General features: G+C 54.3%; 17 protein-coding genes across 24 annotated transcripts; 12 read left to right on the top strand and 5 right to left on the bottom strand.

Annotated features, from left to right (window-relative positions):
* Positions 1 to 193: 193 nt before the first annotated feature.
* Positions 194 to 1,933, top strand: KVP18_003637 (uncharacterized protein; the record flags this gene model as incomplete). Its single annotated transcript, XM_067955532.1, has 1 exon — positions 194 to 1,933. One exon carries the CDS (start codon positions 194 to 196, stop codon positions 1,931 to 1,933), a length of 1,740 nt encoding a protein of 579 aa, XP_067810500.1.
* Positions 1,934 to 2,171: 238 nt separating this feature from the next.
* KVP18_003639 (uncharacterized protein) lies at positions 2,172 to 3,041 on the bottom strand (the record flags this gene model as incomplete). The annotated part of the gene is made up of 1 exon (XM_067955535.1): positions 2,172 to 3,041. The coding sequence occupies one exon, from the start codon at positions 3,039 to 3,041 to the stop codon at positions 2,172 to 2,174; it is 870 nt and encodes a 289-aa protein (XP_067810503.1).
* A 253-nt stretch (positions 3,042 to 3,294) lies between these two features.
* KVP18_003635 (uncharacterized protein) lies at positions 3,295 to 3,828 on the top strand (the record flags this gene model as incomplete). The annotated part of the gene is made up of 1 exon (XM_067955530.1): positions 3,295 to 3,828. One exon carries the CDS (start codon positions 3,295 to 3,297, stop codon positions 3,826 to 3,828), a length of 534 nt encoding a protein of 177 aa, XP_067810498.1.
* A 214-nt stretch (positions 3,829 to 4,042) lies between these two features.
* Positions 4,043 to 5,695, top strand: KVP18_003646 (uncharacterized protein; the record flags this gene model as incomplete). Its single annotated transcript, XM_067955545.1, has 1 exon — positions 4,043 to 5,695. The coding sequence occupies one exon, from the start codon at positions 4,043 to 4,045 to the stop codon at positions 5,693 to 5,695; it is 1,653 nt and encodes a 550-aa protein (XP_067810513.1).
* Positions 5,696 to 6,289: 594 nt separating this feature from the next.
* Positions 6,290 to 7,297, bottom strand: KVP18_003640 (uncharacterized protein; the record flags this gene model as incomplete). 2 transcript variants are annotated; one of them, XM_067955537.1, is made up of 1 exon in its annotated part: positions 6,290 to 7,297. In XM_067955537.1, one exon carries the CDS (start codon positions 7,295 to 7,297, stop codon positions 6,290 to 6,292), a length of 1,008 nt encoding a protein of 335 aa, XP_067810505.1. The 2 variants fall into 2 exon arrangements, with proteins under 2 accessions (XP_067810505.1, XP_067810504.1); XM_067955536.1 differs by having other exon boundaries at positions 6,290 to 7,234.
* A 276-nt stretch (positions 7,298 to 7,573) lies between these two features.
* On the bottom strand, positions 7,574 to 9,193 carry KVP18_003645 (uncharacterized protein; the record flags this gene model as incomplete). The annotated part of the gene is made up of 1 exon (XM_067955544.1): positions 7,574 to 9,193. One exon carries the CDS (start codon positions 9,191 to 9,193, stop codon positions 7,574 to 7,576), a length of 1,620 nt encoding a protein of 539 aa, XP_067810512.1.
* A 780-nt stretch (positions 9,194 to 9,973) lies between these two features.
* Positions 9,974 to 11,182, top strand: KVP18_003642 (uncharacterized protein; the record flags this gene model as incomplete). Its single annotated transcript, XM_067955539.1, has 1 exon — positions 9,974 to 11,182. One exon carries the CDS (start codon positions 9,974 to 9,976, stop codon positions 11,180 to 11,182), a length of 1,209 nt encoding a protein of 402 aa, XP_067810507.1.
* A 31-nt stretch (positions 11,183 to 11,213) lies between these two features.
* KVP18_003636 (uncharacterized protein) lies at positions 11,214 to 12,044 on the top strand (the record flags this gene model as incomplete). Its single annotated transcript, XM_067955531.1, has 1 exon — positions 11,214 to 12,044. One exon carries the CDS (start codon positions 11,214 to 11,216, stop codon positions 12,042 to 12,044), a length of 831 nt encoding a protein of 276 aa, XP_067810499.1.
* Positions 12,045 to 12,117: 73 nt separating this feature from the next.
* Positions 12,118 to 13,512, top strand: KVP18_003632 (uncharacterized protein; the record flags this gene model as incomplete). Its single annotated transcript, XM_067955525.1, has 1 exon — positions 12,118 to 13,512. One exon carries the CDS (start codon positions 12,118 to 12,120, stop codon positions 13,510 to 13,512), a length of 1,395 nt encoding a protein of 464 aa, XP_067810493.1.
* A 3-nt stretch (positions 13,513 to 13,515) lies between these two features.
* On the bottom strand, positions 13,516 to 14,336 carry KVP18_003648 (uncharacterized protein; the record flags this gene model as incomplete). Its single annotated transcript, XM_067955548.1, has 2 exons — positions 13,516 to 13,930; positions 13,960 to 14,336. 2 exons carry the CDS (start codon positions 14,334 to 14,336, stop codon positions 13,516 to 13,518), a joined length of 792 nt encoding a protein of 263 aa, XP_067810516.1.
* Positions 14,337 to 14,369: 33 nt separating this feature from the next.
* Positions 14,370 to 14,681, top strand: KVP18_003634 (uncharacterized protein; the record flags this gene model as incomplete). Its single annotated transcript, XM_067955529.1, has 1 exon — positions 14,370 to 14,681. The coding sequence occupies one exon, from the start codon at positions 14,370 to 14,372 to the stop codon at positions 14,679 to 14,681; it is 312 nt and encodes a 103-aa protein (XP_067810497.1).
* Positions 14,682 to 14,793: 112 nt separating this feature from the next.
* KVP18_003641 (uncharacterized protein) lies at positions 14,794 to 15,645 on the top strand (the record flags this gene model as incomplete). Its single annotated transcript, XM_067955538.1, has 1 exon — positions 14,794 to 15,645. One exon carries the CDS (start codon positions 14,794 to 14,796, stop codon positions 15,643 to 15,645), a length of 852 nt encoding a protein of 283 aa, XP_067810506.1.
* Positions 15,646 to 15,661: 16 nt separating this feature from the next.
* Positions 15,662 to 17,009, top strand: KVP18_003633 (uncharacterized protein; the record flags this gene model as incomplete). 3 transcript variants are annotated; one of them, XM_067955527.1, is made up of 2 exons in its annotated part: positions 15,671 to 16,684; positions 16,710 to 17,009. In XM_067955527.1, the coding sequence occupies 2 exons, from the start codon at positions 15,671 to 15,673 to the stop codon at positions 17,007 to 17,009; spliced, it is 1,314 nt and encodes a 437-aa protein (XP_067810495.1). The 3 variants fall into 3 exon arrangements, with proteins under 3 accessions (XP_067810496.1, XP_067810495.1, XP_067810494.1); XM_067955528.1 differs by lacking the exon at positions 16,710 to 17,009 and having other exon boundaries at positions 15,662 to 16,693; XM_067955526.1 differs by lacking the exon at positions 15,671 to 16,684 and having other exon boundaries at positions 16,701 to 17,009.
* Positions 17,010 to 17,190: 181 nt separating this feature from the next.
* On the top strand, positions 17,191 to 18,534 carry KVP18_003638 (uncharacterized protein; the record flags this gene model as incomplete). Of its 2 annotated transcripts, XM_067955533.1 has the most annotated exons (3): positions 17,191 to 17,275; positions 17,329 to 18,057; positions 18,086 to 18,534. In XM_067955533.1, the coding sequence occupies 3 exons, from the start codon at positions 17,191 to 17,193 to the stop codon at positions 18,532 to 18,534; spliced, it is 1,263 nt and encodes a 420-aa protein (XP_067810501.1). The 2 variants fall into 2 exon arrangements, with proteins under 2 accessions (XP_067810501.1, XP_067810502.1); XM_067955534.1 differs by lacking the exon at positions 17,191 to 17,275 and having other exon boundaries at positions 17,592 to 18,027; positions 18,059 to 18,534.
* Positions 18,535 to 18,548: 14 nt separating this feature from the next.
* Positions 18,549 to 19,889, top strand: KVP18_003644 (uncharacterized protein; the record flags this gene model as incomplete). Of its 2 annotated transcripts, none has more annotated exons than XM_067955542.1 (1): positions 18,549 to 19,889. In XM_067955542.1, one exon carries the CDS (start codon positions 18,549 to 18,551, stop codon positions 19,887 to 19,889), a length of 1,341 nt encoding a protein of 446 aa, XP_067810510.1. The 2 variants fall into 2 exon arrangements, with proteins under 2 accessions (XP_067810510.1, XP_067810511.1); XM_067955543.1 differs by having other exon boundaries at positions 18,618 to 19,889.
* Positions 19,890 to 20,028: 139 nt separating this feature from the next.
* On the bottom strand, positions 20,029 to 22,508 carry KVP18_003643 (uncharacterized protein; the record flags this gene model as incomplete). Of its 2 annotated transcripts, none has more annotated exons than XM_067955541.1 (2): positions 20,029 to 21,945; positions 22,005 to 22,508. In XM_067955541.1, 2 exons carry the CDS (start codon positions 22,506 to 22,508, stop codon positions 20,029 to 20,031), a joined length of 2,421 nt encoding a protein of 806 aa, XP_067810509.1. The 2 variants fall into 2 exon arrangements, with proteins under 2 accessions (XP_067810509.1, XP_067810508.1); XM_067955540.1 differs by having other exon boundaries at positions 20,029 to 22,016; positions 22,046 to 22,508.
* An 83-nt stretch (positions 22,509 to 22,591) lies between these two features.
* Positions 22,592 to 23,968, top strand: KVP18_003647 (uncharacterized protein; the record flags this gene model as incomplete). 2 transcript variants are annotated; one of them, XM_067955546.1, is made up of 2 exons in its annotated part: positions 22,592 to 22,701; positions 22,729 to 23,968. In XM_067955546.1, coding segments are annotated over 2 exons (1,350 nt in total), but the record flags the coding sequence as incomplete, so codon positions are not given. The 2 variants fall into 2 exon arrangements, with proteins under 2 accessions (XP_067810514.1, XP_067810515.1); XM_067955547.1 differs by lacking the exon at positions 22,592 to 22,701 and having other exon boundaries at positions 22,778 to 23,953.

The raw sequence follows: 23,968 nt of genomic DNA, 5'->3' as shown, positions 1-23,968 counted from the left end.
TGGTCACCGTCACCGTAGGCCGTAAGCCCAGCCACGCTGGATTCTACGTAAACGATCCCCAGGAGGTCTCGTGTTTGCTGACTGGTCTGTCAGGACCGACGGTAGGATGAATACCCAGAACGCGCCTTCGTTGTTTATTTCGTTTGTGGCACAATCTTCCTCCGTCCATCATGAAAGGTGCACAGATTTTTGGATGTTCGTTGCTCTAGCTCTCTTAGCTTTCATAGGCGCCGCGACAAAGTCCCTGACCGCTGAATCCGTCGCGGATTCGTGCCCTCTAGCTGCTAACTGCTTTGCTTCCGGCGCCACAATTGACGGGGCTACCGCGTGCTTCTCCAGCCTCGACCCCAAGCGCCATTATGGAGACTACGTCGAAGTTCCGTGGACGCGATCTCTGGCGCTTAAGGGGCAGAAATGGGAGATAGGTGCTGCCACTCCCACTAAAGCCGACAGTAACGTGGCCTTTCAAGTGCCCTGCCCCTTCAATAGGTCACTGAAGGTGACAATCATGTGCCCCGTCTCTCAAGGGCCACTCCAGGGTTGTGAGTCTTCAGACCCCATGTACGTGGAGCTTTTGCTAGCGGAAGACGCGACTGTGACACCGACGGCGAATCGATTCTTGTGGGCCCTATCCACGAAGAGTCCTCTGAAGGTCGGCAGTCGTGTCTGGCATGTAGTCCTGGGTGCTTCAGGGGAGCCGACCTCGGAGGCGACTCAAGCAGAGGATTTTGTTCGCGAGCATCTCCGTCAGATTTCAGACGGTGACAAAGTGGCCATCAACTCCCTTCGACATTCTTTCCGTGAGGAGGTGCTGGGCGGGAAAGGACCGCCCCTGAGTCTAGACGCGGTGGTGAAGACTCTGCTTGGAGAACGAGTGCTGGAAAAAAGCAAGAGTGAGCAGCGGTTGACCCGCCAGGAGTCCTCGATTCTTGAGGCCGCCGTTCAGAAACTGAAAGACACACCTCCGACGTTTTCGCTGATGGACGAACCACGAAGTGCATTGGCGATTGACTCAGAACCGGAGCTAATCCGAGTCTCTCCTATTGCAGAGGATGCGGATGGACCCAGGCGACAGCTCAGGAGTTCGTCCACGGGAACTATGGAAGGCGCTAAAAAGAAGCCTCGCCGATTTTGGGGAAAGATTCGACATCGGGACCCCAGTGGCGTAAAACGTCCTCCTGTAGGACAGGACGCTGGAGTCCAGCCCCTCGTAGCATTCAAACGCAGGAAGAAGCGACGAGCACCTCTACCTCCTGTAAAACCCTCTGTACCGCGGTTTCAGCTGCCGGGTGACTCCAGTTATCCGAAGCTGGACAAGACAAAACCCCGCTTGAAGTTCGCGCCCCCACTAAAGTCTATCCTCCGACGCCGTCAAAAGGAAGATGTCTCTTCGCCTGTTGCCCCTGGGGTTCCAATGGCACCCCCACCTTCTGGAGTCCCTGTAGCACCTCCACCCCCATTTTCTGGGGTCCCTGTAGCACCTCCACCCCCACCTCCTAGGATTCCGATAGCGCTACCTTATAGGAGTTCAGAGCGCAATTTGCCAGTCAAAACCCAACCCCAGAAACCAGCTGGTGATCTCATGGCTGAGCTCAATGCCGCTCTGAAGAGCCGGTCCAGCAACACTCCTTCTCGTGTCGTAGTCAAGCAGCTTCCGAAAACGCCACGTGAGCAGTTCAATGACGACCTCCAGAAAAGGTTGGCTGCGCAAAGGAGAGCCCGCGCGGAAGACGAAGAGGACGATTGGGAGACCCCGGCAGTGGTTCCTGCCCGCTCTACGCCGCCACCTCAGCCGGCTGCGAAACCGCGGCCCGTCAACCTGCCTGATCTTCGTGATAAGTCAGCACATATGCCTAGAGATGTGTATTTTAACGAGCTCAAGCAGGCTGCTGCTAAGTTTAAGGCAAGGCAGGGGCAGGTGGCTGACTTCTGATTTCAACAATTCATGTTTCGTTTAGATCATCATGTGTGGGACTTCTGATTTCTACAATTCATGTTTCGTTTTCATCATCAGGTGTCACATATGTTTCCTTGCCCCAGAGAAGAGGCGTTGCTGCACCGGCCACTTCCAAAGGGGTCCCTCCTCAGTGCTGCGGCGGCCTGTCATTGCTTTACTGCAATATCAGATCCAAACGTTGCATCTTGTCTCCAACCTATCATCACCACAGACTTCAAACAAAGCTCAAAGAACAGTTGGGGGTTAGGTGGCTAATACACATATGAATTCTGGTGTCGCATGCAACCCTTCGACACTGCTTTAGGCATGAAGTGTTATGCTCGTAAATCCGGCCGCAGGCAGTCTCTTGATCAACAGGGTTGCTGTCCTGCAGAACATCGTTGACTGCTCTCATGGCAACATTGGCGAGGCCTTTTAAATTGGGTTCCACAGGTTCTAATCGTACAGGAATCCCCATTGCAGTCCACAACCTCAGTAAGGGTTTCCAGCAGCGCGTCACCGACTGATGGAAGTGACTAACCAGGACGATCAGCCGGGCGTGCTTCCTTACAAGCAGCTGACCTACTTCAAGCGGACTCACGTTGGAGCCTACGTCGCCATGTACGCACAAAGCACCACTTTTCTTAGAGCTGGAACACATATCAATCTGTGCGCGGTTATTAGTGGAAACCACCACAACAGCCCCGGATGTCGAAGACTCGAGGCTCGTTTTAATGGCGTCCAACGAGGCTTTAGGTCCTGTTCGCGATTTTTCAAGCTTAAAATCGCTTCGCCATTTCGCGGCTGCAGTTTCGAAATCAGACGTCATGTCTGATATGGTCTTGTACGAGTACCCAAGTTCACCGCGTAGAGGCTCACTCTTAAACAGACCCAGTAGAATCCTTGAGTTCTCCAGGTTGGCCACACCCACGACAACGTTCAAACCCTCCTCCAACGCCTGAGCCTCTCGTGTGGATATGTCGTTTCGTGTCGCGTCCTGCAAGAATACAACATCAGTTGGGCTATCTTGGGACATTACATCAACGTGGAGCAAGTCCACCTCAATGCTCCAGCAGAGCAGGAATGCCGCGACCCACCGCAGCATCTCTGTGAATATTCGAAATTTTGATGGCGACAAAGAGCTTAGCACAGCACACGGCTACAAAAACTCGACCTTAGCTTTCGACCCGACCTCACTCGTAGGTTCGATGTGCACCAGTGACGCACCACACGCCAAAACATGGCCCTAATCCGACGAAAATGCTTTTGCGGGCGCTCCGGCGAGGGGCTGGTAGCGTCGGGCGTGCTGTGGAGGGAAATGTCCTCCCATGATCTGTTGGTGAGTAATTCCATCATACATGCGAGTGGCGGCAAATACCAACACGCACGCTCTGGAATGGCTGTCCTTACTCACGGCCAGGACAAGAACTGTGTACAAAGATTTGGGTATGCAGGAAGATTACAAGCCCCCCAAGGGGCCCCGGGTGCAGAAACTTATCGACATGTTCAACCAGAAGCCAGATTTCCCGCCTATGAAGCCGGAATCTCGACCCGACGACGGAGCATACACATCATCGCTCAACTGGACACCTAAACGGGAGGACTACGACGAATATGAATCCTCAGTGTCTGAGACGTCCTCAGGCAATTATAGCACGGAGGTCACCTCCGACTCCCTTCTGGAGGCGGCGGCGCCGCCTTCGGTAGAACCGTCGCTGCCGGAACACGGAGCTTCGCGAATTATGAACAGACGCAAAATATCGCCATCATTCCGTTTCTCTGACGCTCGGTTGCGGAGAAACACCACCATGGCTGACATGCTGGACGCCATTCGCCGTAAGAAACTCTTGGAACGGGCTCGTAAGCGTGCGTCTGATGTCAGTCCGGTATAATTCAACACCACCCAGTCCGTAAGAAACTCATGGTGCACGCTCGTAAACGTACGTCTGATGTCAGTCCGGTACAACTTAACGCCACGCAGTCGCCGTAAGAAACTCATAGTAGAGGCTCGTACGTCTGATGTCAGTCCGGAATAACTCAAGAGGTTTGTGAACGTGCGTCTGATGTCAGTCCGGAATAACTCAACACCACGCAGTATTTGGTGAAATGATTCGAAGCCTGTCGGGGTACGCCGAGAGTTTACACATATTCAACCAGATCGCGCAGTCCAAGTGGGTTGAGAGCCTGGTTCATCTGATCCGCTCCGTACCTCGGGATGAGGAGGGCTGCCTGCTCGAAGCGCTGACCATCTTCAAGCAACCATACAGCATGACCCCGATGAGTAGACAATCGCCCTCAAAAGTGATGGGTTTTGACGGTCTGCCTGTTGAATGGTTCGAGCATCTTCTTTCATTCTTTGTGGCGCCCGTTGCAGGGGTTCAGGAGGCGTGCGCTTTGAGAAGCAAACTCCGTTGTCTCTCCCGCTCAGCTGCCGAAAACCTGCGCGTTCTGCCTTGCTTTAGGCTCCGCAGGGCACGCGCTGGCAGCCTCTGGGAAGCCCCCGACCTGTATAGGTGCGTGGACGTGACAGATGGAGGCTGGCTGCCGCTTAGGTGCCAGCCACAAATGATTCGCGCTGACAGAACCAGCTGGGAAACAGCAACCAAATACCGAAAGATGAGCAGCCTAAAAACTGTCGTGTGGGCTAGGGAGGAGGATGACCACCTCCGATGGATCCAGTCACCGAACGGGGTTTGGACCGAGAATGCCAACCTGGTGGAGGTCCCAACCACAGTTTCATCGGTCGTCGTGGAGGGTGAGGGGGGTTCTGCTGTGCCAATTGCCAGTCATATTCAGGTGCTTGTCTGCCACGGCTCGTTCCAGGGATCCCTCTCCCAGTTGCCGAACTCCATCAAAAGTCTTAGCATTCTCGCTGAGTTCTCACGGCCTCTGGCTGGCCTTCCTTCTCAACTGGCATGCCTGACCTTGGGGAGCTTTGACTGCTCCATCTCACTCGGCGAACTGCCTGCCAGCTTGCGGTACTTGAACCTGGGTGACTGCTTCGATCGGCCACTTTTACCTGGGTCATTGCCCCCCAGACTGCAGGTTCTGACGTTCGGCGTATCATTCAACCAGGAAATCCCCTTAGGCGTACTGCCATGTAGTCTGAGGAATCTGACTTTTGGTCACTTTTTCAACCACGAAGTTACTTCGGCTGAACTTCCACCTTTGAGGACCCTGACGTTTGGCCGTCAATACCACCACCCCCTCCATGCATTGTCTCTGCCCCGAACGCTGGAGACGCTCTTTTTAGGGGGCAAGTTCAACAGTGATCTGGAACCCGGGATGCTGCCCTCTTCACTTCTACATTTGCATTTGGGAGTGGACTTCAACCGGCCACTCTCTGATGGCGTTCTGCCCAGTCAGCTCCAGCGGCTTGTCCTCTCGCGAGATTTCGACTGCGCCCTCACCGCCAACTCCATCCCCTCCTCCGTAACGCATCTCACCTTTGGGGCCCAGTTCTCACAGGAGCTCGCCTCACTTCCGCCCAAACTGAAGTCGTTGGCACTGGACGGCAGCTATAGCCGTCCTTTCTACATTGGAGTGTTGCCATCTTCACTGACAGACTTAAGAATGGGGCTGAGCTCCACAGTGTGCCTTCAAAATTATGGCCTGCCCAACTTGCAACGACTGCAGATCACCCTGCTATCTAGTCGGTGGAAGCCGATCAGGGAGACAAAAAGTACAGTCTGGCCTTGTCGACGGCAATTAGAGATCTTAGTGGAGTTCCAGGATGCAAGGTGTGGGCCCAGACCATAAGTGTAAATAAGAATTAATCCTGATGAATCCTCCATCAATCGTCCAGTCTCCATCGATGGCGAACTACGTCTCGGCAGTGGCTCCTCAGTACCAGTCAGCATCGCCGATTAGGACCGTTTTGGCCCCCGTAATGCCCGAGGCGCACGTCCCCCAGCAATATGTGCAGCAGGTAGATCCCTACCTGAAACCACAGGGATACACCCCTCTGCAAACGTCTGCCCAGCACCTGACGATCCCTCAGGCAATGGCCACGCCGTATCCCAAGTACGTCGGCAGTCCTAACATTTCCAACCTCAACAGCTACGCCGACCACACCGTCAATACAACAGGCACTCGTATCTTGAGGGAGCATCGGTACAAGAAGAACAAGGCGATTGTAAAACGTCAACGACCTGGCTGCTGCGGTATTTTCAACGCATATTGTTGTCGGGGAGGAGTCTGTGACTACCCCTCGGGACCCGCCGCCTGTCTTAATTGTATGGGTTGCTGCGATCGCCAGAAAACGATAATCCGACGTGTTGATGCGCACTTGTCAGAAGAAGAGCTTCATGGACTGCAGTACACCCCTCGAGGCTGCTGTGGATGTGACAAGCATTAGTTTATGATACGCCTTATCATACGTGGGATCTCCACCAACAATCGTTTTCTGCGCCGTTGCTCTTCTTTCCCTTGTAGCGAGGGCTCAGGGGCATTTTCAAACAGCTCTGCCAGCTCGATACCTTGATGCTGGTGGCGCCAAACGAACGATGTGCACATCTCTCTGCCTTCAGCCACGAAAAGCTGAGTAGCCGCGCGGTACATGTCTTCCAGCATCATCGTCGCAAGCTGCAACTCGCTCAGATTGCTCATGTGAAACACGCTGGCATTCAGTCTGCGCGAGAGATCAGTGTGATCTGCATTGAGGCGAAGCAATAGGTCTCGAAAGTAGTTTACAAGTACGGCAGCCACGACCTCGGAGCCGTGGTACTCCATACAAAATCCTGACGTCCAGGCAGCGTTAGCCACCATGCAGACGACCACCACAATCTCTGGCAGCCGGTTCTCCTGCACCAGGCAGCACAACAAGCTGCGTCCCAGAGGTTCGTCCAGGCCTAACGCCGCCATGTAGAGCAATAGGAAGTCGAGGGGGGTTTTCCGAAAGAGGCACGAAGCCTGCGTTGAGTCGATGATGTGCGTCTCCAGCTGTTGGATGCGGTAAACGGGACCTGCGTCCCAATCGTTCATTCTCCTCAGAAAGTTTGCTATTGAGACAATGTTGTCTTCACCCGAGATCTCACAGACGTTAGCCGCGAAATACATGCAGGCGATAGCGACGTTTTCCAAATCTCGAGGATGGTCCTTGCAAGACAGGAAGTAAACATCCATGATGCTGACGGCCACGTAGAAGGTCGCGCGAGACCAGAGCTGCGTGGCGACGGCCTGTGACATTTTAGACACGATGGCTCGTCGTTGTCGGGAGTACCACACGTTCTCCTTTGAGGCCGTTGGCAAATTCTGACTCTCCATATTGTACAGCTCAGTCCAGTTCTGGGGCGACATTTGCGAGGCAGTCCTGAAAGGTATCATCTTGAACACTAACCTGTTGGAAGAGTGACTCATCATTCGTCAGATTTATTTTTCGTCAACTTAACGGATAATAGAGGCAATTGAAGCGATGGGTGAGAAATTACTCCACATGATACAGGAAACCTCTGCAAATCGTCGTCATCAAAGCCACCCAAGCCTGAGGCCGCCGCGAACTCCTCTCCAGCAAGCGAGAAGAAAAGTGCGCCTCCTGACAAGTCCCCAAGCAAGAGCTCCGACAAGAGTGTTAAGAGTGATTAGAGCCTATGTCCTGTTTCCAAGTAATCTGAGCGAGTTACGGCGTAGGATTGGAAGTTAGTGGGGTCGGAGGCTACCCAAGCCGAACCGCCACGCCAGACGGCCCACTGGGGACTGTCTGAATGGGAGAGCAGGCGAATAGGCCACCTCTGCGTGACAGAAAGGAATTACACTCACGTCAGGCAACAGTGCCCGGAGCTCCGCGTACAGCCGCTCTCTGAAATAAGGAAACTTGGCACAGCCCCCGCTGAGTTGAATGGAGGAGGCGAAATACGGCTGTAGCTCTGGGGGACAGGCAAATACAGCACGGGCCACCACTTCGGCTAACCCCGCAGGCCCTTTCTGGGCAAACTCCTCCGACTTCGTCGCGCTGGATTGCGCCTCCTTGGGCGTCCATACCACGCTGGGGGCGTCAGAGGGGTGGAAGAGCAGCTCTGGGATGGCGATTCGCTCATGGTTCACGGTTATGTACTGTGGACCATCCACAATGTCGTTGATGATGCCGTTCTTCGCGTCGGAGATCACCAGCGGCAGCGGAGCCCCCTTAGTACGACCTTCTTCTTCCAGCTTAACGCATTTGTGTGGAAACTGGTTGATCTTTCGCCGGCCTCGAAGAATTTGGTTCAAGGCAGTCGAGGTGGCAGTATAGTCAGGTATCGTGTAGATGCCCGTCACAGAGCTGCGACCTGAAGATAGCTCGCTTTGTATCCGTCGGCAGTCGGCCAGGAAATCGGTAGAGCAGAAGCATAAATCCTCCATCAGACCGCGGACTAGCAGTTGGTTTGACTCCAAGACCACCTGCCGCGTACTCAGAATCTTGTTAAGGTAGCTTGACAGGTGGTGACCTCCAAAGTCGGTTCTACGGGTGGCGTAGTCCAATGGCACGCCGTCGCACGTTGGCAGAGCCCACATGTGAGAATGACCCACGTCAACCACCATAGCGCATGGAGAGACCCAACCCGGAGGGGCGAACGGGTCCGCCACCGGCAGACCGGTGACAGTTTCGCCGGGAATGTGGGCGGGCTGGAAGGGCTCCGCACCCAGAGAGTCTCCGAATTCTTCCACGACCCCAAAAGATGTGAGACAGTCGAACCCGCAAGGTTGAGGAGGTCGCTTGGGAGGGCGACCTCTTCTACCTGTACGAACTCCTCCAGTAGGCGTTCGCTGCGCCACGAAAGGCATGAACTTCAAAGAGGCGCTCTCGTCTCCGTTTGAAGGGGCGCTGACGGAGAAGCTGTAAGGTACCAGTTGCTGCGCAGCTGAGACCATCACCTGGTTGAACTGGAAGTCCTCGAACAGAATTTCGTACAGGCCTTGCCTCAACGCCGCGCAGCTATTGAACGGTTCAGTCACCAGCACGCCCGTCTCTCCTACGTGTAGACCCTGCGCGCCCCACACCTGACCACCATCAACGTTCCGGTGATTCGAGAACACCGCAGACCGCCAGATATCAGACTGCATGTCCAAGTCAACTAAGAACCCCTGCGTGCTCGGCCGATGAGTGTAGAAGTTGGCGTGCCCGTAGAGGAGGTCCGAGTTCACTTTTTCTTTTCGGGAGTCGTACCCGATCAAGGTTCCCTGGCAGTTGGGAACTACGATACGCGGCCGGCCTTCGCCAGCGAACCCAGCCTTCACGTCACCTGATCCATTGTCCAACACCACAATGGGCGTCGTCATTTGCCCATTTAAATGTCTGTCACGGTGGTGCTCTACCACTGCCCCAGTAGGACCGAGCACCAGCCTTCATTCAGACGATGGGGACGTGGAATCTGAACCAAACGTCTTCTTCGTCAAGCAAGCCTCCGACACCGTGACCTTGGCTGACGTAGAGGCCTGCTTCCCTCTGCAAGGGAGGTACCACTTCCGGTTTAAGGGGCGCGTGGACGGCCGCGCGAGCTGGGTGGATGTCGTCGATAAACACAGTCGTGTGTCACCTTTCGAGAACGGGGTGATCCGATTAAAGGTGCTTCGACTCTCGTGGGAAGAAGCAGCACCCTCTCCAACTGCAACCCCAGATACACAGCCAACTGACATCCTAGGTCTAGGCAAGCGCAAGGAATTTGACCTGTTCGCCTGAGTACTTTTGCATCTTGTAATCTCGCAGACCAAAACCCTTCTGTGTTCCCTTCCTACCAGACGGAACACCAAACGAGAGAGAGGGTAATCTCGTGGGCTGTTCTCATGGGCTGTTCATTGAGTATTGTTACACCAGAAGGGGCGTCGTTTTATCCTCGGAGTACGTCGTGCGTATCACCGAAACTCATTTTTGGGGCAGCATTTCATTCCGTTTTGAATTCTCTATTCTTAGCATTTCAATTCGGAGTCTTATTCCTAGTTCCTAGCGGACTAGCGCTACAAGTGGAATCTCAGGTGTCAAAAGCGCAACTGTCTGTGGCCCTATATCCGTTGAATTGCTGTGTGCCCATCTGCCTTTATAGGACCAACCAATTGACCAATATGACGGCTGAGTCCAAAACAGCCACCACCAATCTCAAAGAGGCCACGGAGCAGCGGATTCCACTGGCTTACATGGCGCACTTAGAGCCCCCGGCAATCGCACCTTATGAGCAGGTATCGCTGACGGACGTCACCGTTCACCCAGCAGTCCTTCGCACGGCTCTGCAAATCTTAGAGAGGAAGATAGTGGGGACGAACCGACGCACGGTGGCGATGCTTATGGCGTTTAAAAGGCTTCTCGAGGATTATGAGATCCCCAGATTCGCTCCTACGCCACAACACCTTCGCATGCTGGTGAATAAGCACATAGTGTTTTTCCGCGACTGCAGGCCGCATAACCTTTCCATGGGCAACGTCATCAAGTGGCTCAAGGATGAGCAGCTGAAGGAGGCAATCGAAGGACCCGACTTGGGTGCAGCCGTCGCAGGCGTAGTACGCGAAATTGTGAGCTTCGTGCAGGAGCGCATCGTGTTGGCCACGGAAACCATCGTCCACTTCTGCGTCGTGCGGATTCTAAAGCCCGGCGACGTGATCTTGGTCTTCGGTCGGTCCACTGCAGTCGAACGGACGCTACTGAGAGCGAAGGAGCAAGGCCTTCCGTTCTCAGTCGTCGTTGTGGACTCGGTGCCTCTGCGAGAGGGCACTGAACTAGCTCGTGTGCTTAAGGACGCTGGAGTTCGAGTCACGCTTACAACTATGGGGGGCCTGTACTCCCATTGCAGCGAGGTCAACCGAATCCTCCTGGGTGCCGTTTGTCTCACTTCCAACGGCAATGTGTTGGGGAGGGCAGGGAGCGCGGTCGTTGCGATGGTGGCGAAGCAGCGGCTGTATGGGGGCGCTCCACCTGAACTGTTCGTCCTGTGCGAATCCTATAAGCTCAGTGAGCGAGTGTTAATCGACTCCAGCAGCATTAATGACCTCGAGGACCCGTCATCTCTGTTCCTAGATCACTATCTGAACACAGACTTCGATGGGCCCTATGAACAGGGCTGGTCGCGTTGGCTGCCGAAGTCGCACCCCGCCCTTATGGGATCAGTGGGGGTGCGGGATAGCAGCGGACGAACACCCAACGCCGTCGTGCCTCTCTACGACGTGACCCCTGCCCGCTGTGTGGACTACGTGATCATGGAGCTCGGCCTATTCACCGTGCCTAACCTCCCGTCGGTCATCCGGGACTACGACTCCTGGAGACAAGGACGCCGAGTGTAGGGTGTCGCCTTTATTAGATCTTGCGAAAACGATGCTGGTTGCCTTTCTGTTGCTGTTTAGCACTCTGAGCCTTGAAGCGTCAGGCGAGACGTACACCGTAGCTTCTGGAAGCGTGGACATTTCAAATCCCCGAAAGAACTGTGTGTTGGCCTCGCATTTCGCCGTGAAGGGTGCACAGAAGATAGACGGTCTAGATGCTTGTATGAGACAGGAAAACTCTATCAAAGCTGAGTCCAAGTCCTTCCATGGACTGATTGGTAACGACGTGGACGTCATGATATATCGAGCAGGTTCTCCCAGGGTATCAGAGAAGGGCGACCACGTCACGCTGGAGGTGGTCTGCCCTTTCAACCCCAAACTGCACGTTACACTGAAAGCTGCCAAAACTCATGGAGCCATTGACAGGTGTAGCCGAGATGATGGCGTGTCTGTGGAGCTGCTGCACCTGACGTCTATGGAAGCCAACAAAACGAAGTCGCCTTTCGTGATTTTGCTGCGTATGCCCAACCCTGAGAGCGACCAGGAACTCGTACTTCTGCTGGACCGGCGAGGGAAGATCGTGGACAGCCTCGCGAGTCGTGGAGTGTCCAAGTGGGCAAAGGTTCGAGCAGCCAAGGGAGTCATCACCACTGGCGGCGCAGCTCGCATGCCGAACGCGGTGTCGCGGGTTACGGCTCCCAAACCGCGAGTCCCGGCCGTGAGACCGGGATCTGCCCCTGGCCAAGGCGGAGGTGGCATCAGAAAGCACTGGACGGTTAAGCCTGCTGATCGGGTAATCACGACTGGAGGGGCTAGTCGTATGCCTAGTCCTCCGTCCAGCGCCAAACCCGGTCGATTCAGCTTCAAGAAATCCAAGAAGTGATGGATACAAACGATGAATGACACTATTACCGCCAACGAAAAGGCCTGTTGTGGGTTAAATTGCCAAAAACTCTATGCAGCCAGAGGTCGTGTACGCAGACGTAGACGCCGACACCGGCGTCTCGGTGGTTGAATCGCTATGCACTCAGTGCGGCGAGAACGGAGTTACCAGACTAATGCTCACGAAGATTCCTTACTTCAGGGAGGTCATTCTGTCCTCGTTTGAATGCCCTCATTGCGGTTTTCGGAATACAGACATCCAAACAGGGGCAGAACTTGAACCGCAGGGATGTGTGATCCGGTTGACTGTATCCGGAACCGTAGACCTCGATAGGCAGATCATCAAGTCCGAGTTCGCTACGTTCCGGATCCCCAGCATCCAGTTCGAGATCCCAGCTAAGAGCGAGGGGGGGCGTTCCTCCACCGTGGAGGGCTTAATCACCCAAGCAGCTACAAACCTAGCTGTTGGGCAGATTCACAGAGAGGGCGATGTGAGATTGAAGATACAAGAGGTTATATCCCGCATGAATGCAATGGCGTCTGGCGAGGAGACGGGCTTCATTGTGGAGCTCGACGATCCCGCAGGACACAGCCACATCGAGTCCCTTACTCCGCCGAAGCCTGACTCTCAGATGCAAATCAGTCACTATGACCGAACAACTGGGCAAATGCAGTTCATGGGTTTTTACGGAGAGCAGAAGGTCGAGGAATGCCACGAGGGACCTGATCGTGCAGTCGAGGAGAAGGTTGGAGGAGACATACCCGAGCACCTCCGGGCCAAACAGGTGCTCAATCTCAACGAGAGCGTCGGCAACACTGGCGAGGTAGCTGCCATCGACTTCAGCAGTCCCTGTTCCCACTGCGGGAGTGATGGCAGGGAACGGATGTGTGAGGTAGACGTGCCGGGATTCCGAAAGTGCATGCTGATGGCCTACACATGCGACAATTGCGGGTTCAAATCTAATGACCTCAAAGCTGGAGGTACCTACGGTGAGCAGGGCCGAGTCTGGACGTTGAATGTCGTTGAGCCCGCCGATTTGGGCCGAGACGTACTAAAAGCGGACACCGCGAGGGTGGAGGTGCCAGAGTTAGAGTTTGTTATGTGCATGGGCACTCAAGGAGGCATCTTTACGACGATTGAGGGGTTGCTTATGCAGACAGCTGACCACTTAGAGAAGTCTTTTCCCTTCCACGGCGACTCCAGCGAAGGGTACAAACGGAAAGCAATGTATGAGAATACCATTGCCGGTCTCAGAAGCCTGGCACAGGATGAGTCACGGCTCCCCTTCACGCTGGTGCTGGACGACTGCGCCGACTTATCATTTATCGGCCATCGGGACCCCACGCTGAAAATCAGTGACATCGAAAAGAGCGTCGCCGACGACCACCTAACCACCACTTTCTACACCCGCTCTGATGAGCAAAACGATGACCTGGGAATTCTAGATATGAAGGTTGATGACTACTAATCATCACGACCGAGTGCTTCGAAGCTCAAATTTACGGTAGCCGACTCCTTCAAATAGCTTCTTATGGTTGATGGCGCTCTCGTTGGTATGTGTTTCGATCAGGCGTGGCTCGTCCTCCCACGTGCTCACTTCCGTCTCGAAGTCCTCTGTCAGATTCTTCACAAACGAATTGCCAGGCACTCCACTCACTGGGTCACAGCTAAAAACGCTCACAAGTGGCGTAGACCCCTTTATGACGCTTTTCAGGCCCGATTTCGTCCAGCCAGAGAAGTTCACACGAGAAAAATCAGTGACGCAGGAGTTCGGCTTCGTGGGGAGCCAGTGGAAGAGCAGCCTGTTAGCTTGCTGGTGGTGCTTATGATCAGTGTTCTCCAGCATGTCGAGCACCTTGGAGACCGGTACCACAAAAATGCGCCAACTGCGTGAGAAAGATATCTGGGCACTCACTTTGGGTTGGAAGGCATGTCGTCCACGTCAGAGAGCAAAATTCTCAAGACAGCTTCCCTGCATTCAGCCTCTATATCGTTGCTGTCACTAGCATCCGACTCCTCAGAGCAGTTCAACTCGAATCCTAGGCGTTTAACGGGCTCGTCGGCATCGTAAATCTCGAGGTAGACACTCTGTAGCATCTTGGTTTGGATTAGCGGTGTCAACGACGCCAGGATCTCTGACAGGTAGTCAACTACAGGCTGCGACGTCACCTTCCAGGTGGGAATGTCATAGAAAGTACTTGGCTCAAAAGTGCTGTCAGGATAACACTTAAAGATGTACAGTGCCTGCTGTAAGGCGATGCCTAAGAAGTCCACGACGCGGTTGGCGCTCATGCGGTAGAATGGGTGTATTTAGCTTGTTCGTCGATGTTAACGCGCCGAGTGCTGTTTCTGGGTACGGCAGCAATCATCGGCGTGGTGTTGTTCAGAACACGGCCACCGCCGGAAATATTTCCTGGATCCTACTATCTGCATCGCTTCTCGACTGCATACGGCTGGGGCGACAACCTCATTAGTCTCGCCAACTCCTTCCGCTTTTCCCAAGAACTCAACCGCACGTTCCTGCTGGACTTCCACTCGGCTGGAAGGGAGGATGCGTGGTTCACCTCCTTCTTCGTACCCCGGGATTTAGACTGGAGCACGACGAACATCAGCTGTGAGAGGTTGGCGAGAGGATGACGCAGCATCGCATTACGGAACTGTGAGACATTTGTTGCAAGAGTCTGATAGGATTCGTGCCTCACAAAGCATCAAGATATTCCAAAAGCTGCAGAATCGCTACCCAAATTGGATGCCCATCTTGGACGGGTCCTCAATGAATGTGCTCGGTGTCCGCCCTGGAACTTCCTTGGAGAACCGGGAACGCGTACGTCGGCTGATCAACGATAAGAAGCCGGCATTAGTAATATGTCCTGTGCATTTCGTCCACTCTCGGGAGTCAGCTGCGTCGTTCAGCTCGATAAAGCGCCTGCTGCGTACTGCAAGCCCCTTGGAAGCACACTTCGAGCGAGTCGTGAGCCGCACACTATTCGGAGTGGACATCGCCGATTCGCGCTTCCAACCTCGCACCACAAGACCGTTACGAGCCCTCCACACCTTCATACGGCAGAGAAAGGACGCGGAGATTGACATGCGTTCTCTGGTCCGGGGGTTGGGGCGCCGGTTACGGCTTGGAGAAGTTGACATCTCGCAAGGGCTTCGCTCCGAGCTGTTGGAACGCGCGACTCAGCTGAATTCTGAAGTGGGGCGCTACGTCTCAAAGTGGCTTGATGGCGTCTCTAGCTTCACCACCGTCCATTTCCGAGCCGGTGATCGCCAGATATTCCGACCCAACCCCTCTGTCAAGGGAGTCCTCCGATGTTTGGCAGGCCATCGTGAGGGAGAGTTGCTTTTTTTAGTGTCTGATGCCATACAGTCTATTCCGGACGAGTGGTTGGATAACGTGGTGTTGCTCTCGACCCCTGACGTACCTACCACCGCCCATCTCACATCGTTTCGGAGTCTGGAACGAGATTTCAGGGGTATGATAACCGATTGGCTCTGGATGCTCAACAGCGACAAACTCGTCAGCAATTCCCGTTCAGGGTTCAGCCGCACCGCCAGCCTCACAGCGGACATCTCTGTGGATTCATGCCATACCTGATGAGAAAAACTCGTAAATGTCAGAAATGCCCAACGCTGCAGGATTCGTGATCTGGCGCAAGTCCGCGGGTGCAACTCTGTTCTTGATGCTCCGCGCCGCCAACGCCAAGAGGCATTGGACACCTCCCAAAGGCTACATCGATCCCGACGACGTGGACGCCGTACAGGCGGCCTTCAGAGAAGTCATGGAGGAAACAGCCATTCCTTCAAACTGTCTGAAGGTGCTGGAATGGCAGTGGGAAGCTGCGTATGTGGCATGGAAGCGACGCAAGGTCGTCCGATACTATCTCGCGGAGAGCCTGCAGTCTGACGTCCGCATCTCGCGTGAGCACACAGCGTTTGAGTGGCGAACTCTGGCCCAGATACAGGAGTGTCCGAACACCTACGACAATACCAAACAAATGATATCAAGCGCTGAAGAGTTTGTAAGAAACGAAACTTTTCAGCAAAACTGTAAAATGAGGCTGGGATTGGACGCATTCGCATTACGACAATTCCAACCTGGCTATGCAGGCAGCTGCATCGAAGGTGTCTCTCCAGAGGAGTTCCTTGAGAAAGTCAACGTTCTGGCGGAAAATGCTGAGTTGGTTGAAGGGTATGCACACTTCTGCAAACACGTGTTCATCGCTAACTTCACACCTGCTCAGGCAGGTGCAGTGCTGATCACGGACGAGATCCGACCCAAGATCCAGTCCGGCTACGAAGCGCGCTCGGAGAGTGAACTCCCCGTCCTCTGTCGGTGGGTCAGCAGGGCTGATGTGAAGGAGGCGCCACCAGCGAAGTTTCTCGACTTGATTTTGTACAGTCGCGAGCAAATCGCCAAGGAGAAAGCAGCGACTAAGGCGGCTGACTCGGTGTCCTTGCTACCAGAGGCCGACTGGAGTGTCATCAGCGTCAAAGTCCAGAACGAGCCGTTCGAGACACCTATGACGCCCATCACAATGCTGCGTAACACCCTAATCGAAGAGGGCGGCAGTGGCACTCCGCTAGACCGAGCGCGGTATTTGAAGTCTGTGGAGTTTTGGAAGTCGCATGTGCTTGTGAGATAATACGCAAATGGAGAAGGTGGTAAAGGACTCTCGTCTATTCACGAACATCGGCCTAAAAAGTGTCAGGACCAGACCCAGGCCAAGCCTCAACTCGGTAGTGGCTCTCAACGCTTCCAATCTTGAGGAGGCCCTGCAGGTCGACGACGAGGACAGCAGAGCGAAGCTGTTTATGATGCAGGAGGTGTTGCAGCGCACAGAAGAGAACGTCGCCACTCTGACGGCGGTGAACGAATCCGACCAGCGCTTAAAGCATTTTCTGCGTGAGTGGATAGACTTTAGGCGCCTCCTTCTAGCAGCCGCGGTGAGTGTCGCGTAGCGGACACACAGCCGTCTCTCACCTCCCAGGAGGCTTTGGATGTGTGGCAAGTCAACTTGCGGTATTCAGACCTGTCCTTTTTGTTGAAGTACTCTCTGTGTCTACCACCAGGGCCATTGACAACGGCGGCGGTGTGGGCTCAACGTGTGTATCTTCCGACCTAATTCGAAATATCTTGAGCATGGAGAATGGAGCTCAGGTCATCACGAGCCTTTCCAGCGACGAACACGTTAAATTCAACCGGTCATCCGTGACGGAGGACTACGGTGAGCCTTCTACTGATAAAGCACAGACTCGCGTCAGCAGGATTTTCACGCAGATAAATCTGTGGAACTCGTGGCGCCAGCCACCACAACTAAAGTGGAACTCGTCATAAGCTCGCCTCAGAACAACAACAGCTTAGCAGGTAAGGCTCGGGTTCTAAGACTTCTAGGTCCGTACACCACATTTCTTCTGTCAGGAAACGTCGACGACTTCAACTTTTCCGTCAGAAAGCGTTACAGTGATTTCGTGTGGCTGCGCCAGCGACTTCAAGAGTCCTATCCTGGTACACTAATTCCGCCCCTCCCAGCCAAACAGAAGATGGGCCGATTCACTGACGACTTCATCGAGAATAGACGGCACCAGTTGGAACTGTTTCTCGTTCGGTTCCTCGCAATTCCAGCCATTGCTCTTACTGGTTTAACTCGCTCCTGGCTGGTGACGCCCTGCTTCAGTATGGGGGACCTCAAGTCAACTTACCCTGCAACCAGGTCGTCGGTGATACGTACAGGTTTCGAGCAGTTCCAAGAGTTCGTACTCAAACTGAACGGCCGTCCTCACCTTGCCAGCCTACGCAAAGGCCCTCCTCACCTATCAGCCACTATGCCATCTCTGCTGGCTTGCAGGTCTTACTTGCTACAATACGAGAGCTATCTTACCGAGATGAGAAAACAACTCAAGGACGGCATAATAAAGGCGCAGAAGGAGTTGACAGCGCAGCTGTTGGCCGTAACCCAGACGTCCAACCACCTGCACAGTGTGCTCGTAGACATGGTCACGAGGTTCAGTGGGGAACGCACGGGGAAACAACGCAGAAGTCCGCGGTGTGGACCTGCGCTTTGCCGACCTGGAGCCGATAGTCTCCCAGCGCGTGCCAAAGCTCCAAACTGAACAGGTGTCGTGGTCAAGCATTCTGCAGAGCGTGGTAGATGCGCTGTGTGAAGTCTCGGCGATGTTGGAGGCGCTTGAATCGCTAACGGACCTAATAAAGGACTACGAGGAGCTAATAGCGGCGCCTAGCCGCAGAGAGAGCGTGGTTGAGGGTGTAATCCGACAAGCAACTGTTAACTTCAAGAGTTGGTGGGAAGACAAAGCACAGCTCGACGTCAACGCTGTGAAGCTTGTCGACCTCGATTGTCTACGCGAGTGGTGTCTCCTAGCTGCAGACTTCTTCGTGGAGGTGGAACTGCCGAGATTCAGCAACGCCATGAACTTGAAGCTCGGCCGTTTCGACTTGTGTTTTCAAGAAGAACAATCTCTGTAACAAAATCTCTAAATATGACGCTCCCCTCGATTTCGGGCGTGATCGGGAGGTCGGCATCTAAATGGGCCTCCTTGGCCGGACGCATGGCCTCCGCAGCCGCATACCCGTACGACTTGAGCAAGGCAGTGGTGCGTCCATCCTATCTGGACGTGCAGGCCACCGCCCCGTTAGACCCTCGAGTGCTCGACCGCATGCTGCCGCTGATGATTAGCCAGTATGGGAACCCTCACTCTCGAACGCATCCCTTTGGATGGGAGGCGGAGGAGCTTGTAGAGGAGGCCCGCGAGAGGACTGGCCATCTGCTGAATGCTAAGCGCCCAGCCAGAGAGATCATGTTCACTAGTGGAGCCACAGAGTCCAACAACCTTGTTGTCAAAGGGGTCGGTGCGTTCTACTCCAAGACAGGTCGTAGCCACGCCATTACCACGCAGCTGGAGCACAAGTGCGTGTTGGCCTCAATGCGATGGCTCGAGGATACCCTGGGGTGGGATGTGACGTATCTCCCAGTGGGGCAGGACGGGTTGGTGGACGTGAAGGAGCTCGAGGCTGCGATCCGCCCTGGAAAGACAGCTCTGGTGTCGGTCATGCACGTGAACAACGAGATCGGCGTGAAGCAGCCGTTGAAAGAAATAGGCGATGTTCTGAAGAAGTACCCAGGCGTATTCTTCCACTCCGACTGCGCCCAATCCTACGGAAAGATACCCATTGATGTCCAGGACATGAACCTCGACATGGTATCCATCTCTGGTCACAAGATCTACGGACCTAAGGGCGTCGGCGCTGTCTATGTCAACAGTTCCAAGAGACCTCGAGTACGGCTTCTTCCATTGATTTCAGGGGGTGGCCAGGAGAGAGGCATGCGCTCGGGAACCATACCCACACACTTAGTAGTGGGCCTGGGCGAGGCAGCTAAAGTCGCGGAGGAGGAGATGGAGAATGACAATCGCCATATCTCTCATCTGGCCAGCCGACTGCTAAATGAAATTCAGTCGAAATTGCCTGATGTCACCTTAAACGGCTCTCTACAGGAGAGGTACCACGGGAATGTCAACCTGTCCTTCAGCTGTGTTGAGGGCGAAAGTCTACTGATGACCCTAGCCGATACGACAGCGCTGTCCTCCGGTTCGGCGTGCACCTCAGCATCGCTGGAGCCATCCTATGTGCTCCGTGCGATAGGCGTCGGGGACGACCTGGCTCATACATCCATCCGCTTTGGAATTGGCCGGTTCACCACGGAAGAGGAGATCGACACTGTCGTTGACAAGGTGGTGGATGCAGTGAATCACCTTCGAGAGCTGTCGCCACTGTGGGAGATGAAGCAGCAGGGTATCACTATGGACATGGAATGGACATAGGCATACATATTTCAGAAGATTGTTTGAAGACGACTACGCACCGCGTAAGAAGGAAATACACGCGTGAATCGACGGAATTTAGATTGTCTGTTTTCGAATGGTGATGTTCATCCACTTAGATTTATACGTCCACTTAGATTCAGATTTTCTCGTCTATAGACGACCGATCTGTGAGACTGCGGTACTTGTTACGGCCGTACACGGCCTCTTGGAACACGAAAGCTTGTTGGTGGCGCTTCAGAGTGCTGCTGGCGGACTCGGCAGGAACGTAGTACTTTAGCGCTTCTCGTAGGCAGAAAGAGACGCCAACGAAAGCCAATGTCAAGGCGAGTTTCCTCCACATTGGAAGATGGTTTCCCAAAGAAAACACGCACAGCGCCGAGTTGGATAAGATCGTCAGCAGCGATACGAATTCCAAAATCAAGTTCCACGCCCCAATGCTGGTCGCGGCTCGTGGGAACGGGCGGCGTGCGAAGCGAGTGAGCTTGACTGCGTCGACTCGGATCTCGACATGGTTGGCCACCAGCGCCAGGAACGGCACTATAGGCCACACCATGCTGAATAACGTCACCAGAGTGAGCTGCGTGATCATCTCAATGTAGTCCTCCATGGTGCTCTCGTACGGCTCTCGAGTATGCTCCAGCAGGGCGTCGTCGTCGAAATCTTCCGGCGAGAGCTCTTGCTGGTTCCACCACATCTGGAACCAAGGCAGGCCAAGCTCCAGCACGTTAAGCCCCATGTCAACCACGAAGAGCGTCAACAGCTGCTCTCGTATCAGTCCCATGCAGACCACATCGGAGCTGCCCTCGCTACACGGCTCGAGGTACGTCTTGATGAACGCCAGGTAAAAGAGAGGAGAGAAGTAGTCCATGCCTGTGAAGGTGAAGTACTTGAATATTAGCGAGTCCCTGTGCTCGTGCTCATACGGGTGATTCTCGAACTCGATTAGTGATTCGGATATTGACATGAAGAACTTGTCGAAGACCTGCACCAAAATGGCGGTGATCAGCGCTTCCACAGGAATGTAGACACCCACGCCTGGAATAGTGTCCACGAATTGCGATACGGGATCCATGAAGCCGTAGAACGCGAGCAGGTGCTCATGCAGGTCCCCGTTGATGATTACGACGCACATCAGCACGCAGACTACAGCAACTAGCGAGGAAGCAAATCGCCGAGCATGCGATTTCCAAGGGCTGTAGTACTTCACGAACTTTGATGGATGGCAGGGGTCCCGGATCCACCTGTCAAACTTGAACGAGGACCTTTCACAAAGGAGAGCCTTCTGCTGCACCATTCCCCACTGCCAGCGGTAAGCTTGTTCCTTCTGCTGCCAAGTACACACCATAAAACTGCACCAGGCGGCCATGAAGGCGGAGAATCCAACCCGGATCCAGGTCATTCCCGGGTGCGTGAACAGCAACTGCGGATCAAACCGCCATTGTAGGGCGCTTGTCAGCACGCCTAATAGCGCAGGGATCCACAGCATCCGGGTGTAGTGGCCCAGCCAGGCAAAGTACAGCGCTATCTCCTCACCAAAGTAGTCACGGATTTCCTTGATTGGCTGCCATGTATGATACACTTCGGGGAACTGCGACCACTGAGACTTAAGATGCTGTAGCAGCAACGGTTGGTGCAGCATGTACCAACACTCGAAGACGCCTTGCTCCTCCATCTCGTGAAGGTTGAAGATCTGCAATACCCCAAGACGGAGTAGGCGGACACGGTCGACATCTCGGAACATGCTCAGCTCCCTATCCTTCGTGTCGAGCTGCTCCGTCTCTACGGGTTGGCTCAACCGGTCATACCGCGTGAATACTCGACCACACTTCCGCACGCACTGCAGTTTAGCGTCGCGCTCCAGTGAGTTTTCATAGGACATGTTAGGTGGGTCAAAGTCGTGGTCCTTCCGGTATTCGTCAAACTCTGTGACGTAACGGGTCATCCGAAGTGGGTACTCGCAACCTTCAGCCAATGCCATCGCTCCCCGTTCAGTTAGTCTGACCTTGACGTAACGCTTTTCCTCAGGACGGTTGTGGATGAACTGCATTTCGCACTGGAGGACGTTGGCCAAACATCTAACGAAGATTTCGAAAACCATATTCCGAAACTCACACTCGGTTCGAGCTGTATGCTGACTCCCTCAAGTGACCTACGACTTCCGATGTACCGGTGCAACTCATAAAAGGGAAGCGCCGAGGTGATATCAGACCTTTCGATCTGGCCTTTGTTGGTGTCATTAACGTCTCGAGCAGTACAGATCCGCATGAGCTTCTCTCGCACCTCCAAGTCGGAATAGATCTTTGTCTTGGTTTGACACGATCCGTCTGTCTCCTCGCTGAGGTCCGATGGGAACACAAAGCAGCAGTCAAAGTCCTGGATCAGGTCGGGTTGTTCCACAAAAACCAAACCTCCACCGCTATCTGCAAACTCGCGCGTGTGTTTGAAGTGTCTTCGTTTGGTCTCAACAGCAGGGCAGCTGTTAAGAATATCGTCCAGATGCCTAAACGTTTTTGGCTCTCGCACTCTGAGGGTGAGATTGGGGTCGATGCCCCCTACATCCATCTCCATGCTCCTCACCGGAACGGGCAGAAGAGGAACCACCTCCTGAGACGCCATATTTGAGTATTTCGGTATCAGTGCAGCTGGTGCGTGGACTGGGTGTAATGTCTGAGTGTTGACTTTAATTACCAAAATAGCCCATGTCGTTCCTGTGGTCTTTTCTGGAGTCCCCAGACGAGGCACCTGAAGCTGATGCAGCTGACGTTCCAGACGACTACAACGACCTGCGGGAATTATTTTTGCAACAGAGGTGAGCGATTAGCAACAAGACCATCAGACAGGCCATTCTGTTGCTCAGGCGTCCAACTGAGAAAGAACCAAGGCCTATGGCTGAGGCGAATCGAGACGAATCACAGCGCAATCGCGACTTACAGTCGGAGCTAGACGCGATCCGCGATCTCAACCGGCGACTTCAGGTTGGCTACATTCAGATGGAGATTAGCAAAGACCAGAGCGTGCCATTGGTAGCTCGGGGGTTCCATAGTACGTCTGACGCCTTTTCATTCGTCCAGAGGCTTGAGCCACAGCAACCATCTGAACTGGATCTCGTTAAGGTCGAACTGCGCAGTCTAGAGCGCAAGGCCGCTTCAGAAACACGGCGAGTTGCCAGCTTGGCACACCTCAACCTGCAGCTGACGGAGATCAACGCCAGCGTCACAGAATCCTACGAAGTAGAGCGCGAGGCGCGAGTGCTCGATCGACGGAGGCTGAACGAGATGAATGTTACCCTGGAGAAGCAGGTGGCCGAGCAGAAAGTCGCGCTGGAGGTGGCGAAAGATGAGTTGGGACAAATCAAATCTGATTCTCTGCGACGCACTGCCCAAGTTGAGAGTCATCTCAGAGAGGCGTTGTCAGCCGAGCTTTCAAAGGAGATGTCGAGTAAGATGGTTGCCATTCAGGAAGCTCTTGAAGAACGGGAGCAGGCCAGCACAGCATACGTCGAAAGATACGAGGCTTTACTTGCTGAAAGCCGAGAGCGTGAGGCACAGCTGGAGCACTCGGACAGTCAACTCCGTGAGCGTGTTATCACTGCAGAACGCCGGGTAGAAGAGTTGCTGGCTCGTTGTGGGCTGGCCGAGGCCGAGTCCCAGTCGTACGTGGCTGAGGTGCAGATGCAGAACAAGGACCTGGCTGCTCAGCTGGCTGCCCGTGAATCTGAGACGACAGATCTACGATCCCAGGTTGAATCCAGAAGCGTTGAGCTTAGGAAGCTGACTGTGACCGCCCAGCAACATGACCAGTTGCAGCGGCGACACAGGGCGCTACTGGACTGGAAAGATGCAGCCGACCGACAATTGGCTGATTGGAGTTCGTTTTCTGCCGCTATACACGAAGAACGACGGCAGACGACCTCTACCATCGAAGAGCTGCGCTGCAGCCTCACCAACGCGACGTCGAAGGAAGAGCATCGGGAGTACCAGTTCTCGTTAGCCGTGGAGAAGGCAGAGGAAGACAATCGGGTAGCAGCTCAGGAGACCGAGCAACTTCGAAACAGACTTCAAGTCGCTGAAGCAGCA

The sequence above is a fragment of a genome (assembly GCF_019968955.1).
Source record: "MAG: Porospora cf. gigantea A chromosome Unknown PgA_NODE_286_length_23968_cov_332.073, whole genome shotgun sequence".
NCBI classification, from domain to species: Eukaryota; Apicomplexa; class Conoidasida; order Eugregarinorida; family Porosporidae; genus Porospora; species Porospora cf. gigantea A.
This window is presented reverse-complemented; position numbering and strand designations above follow the sequence as displayed.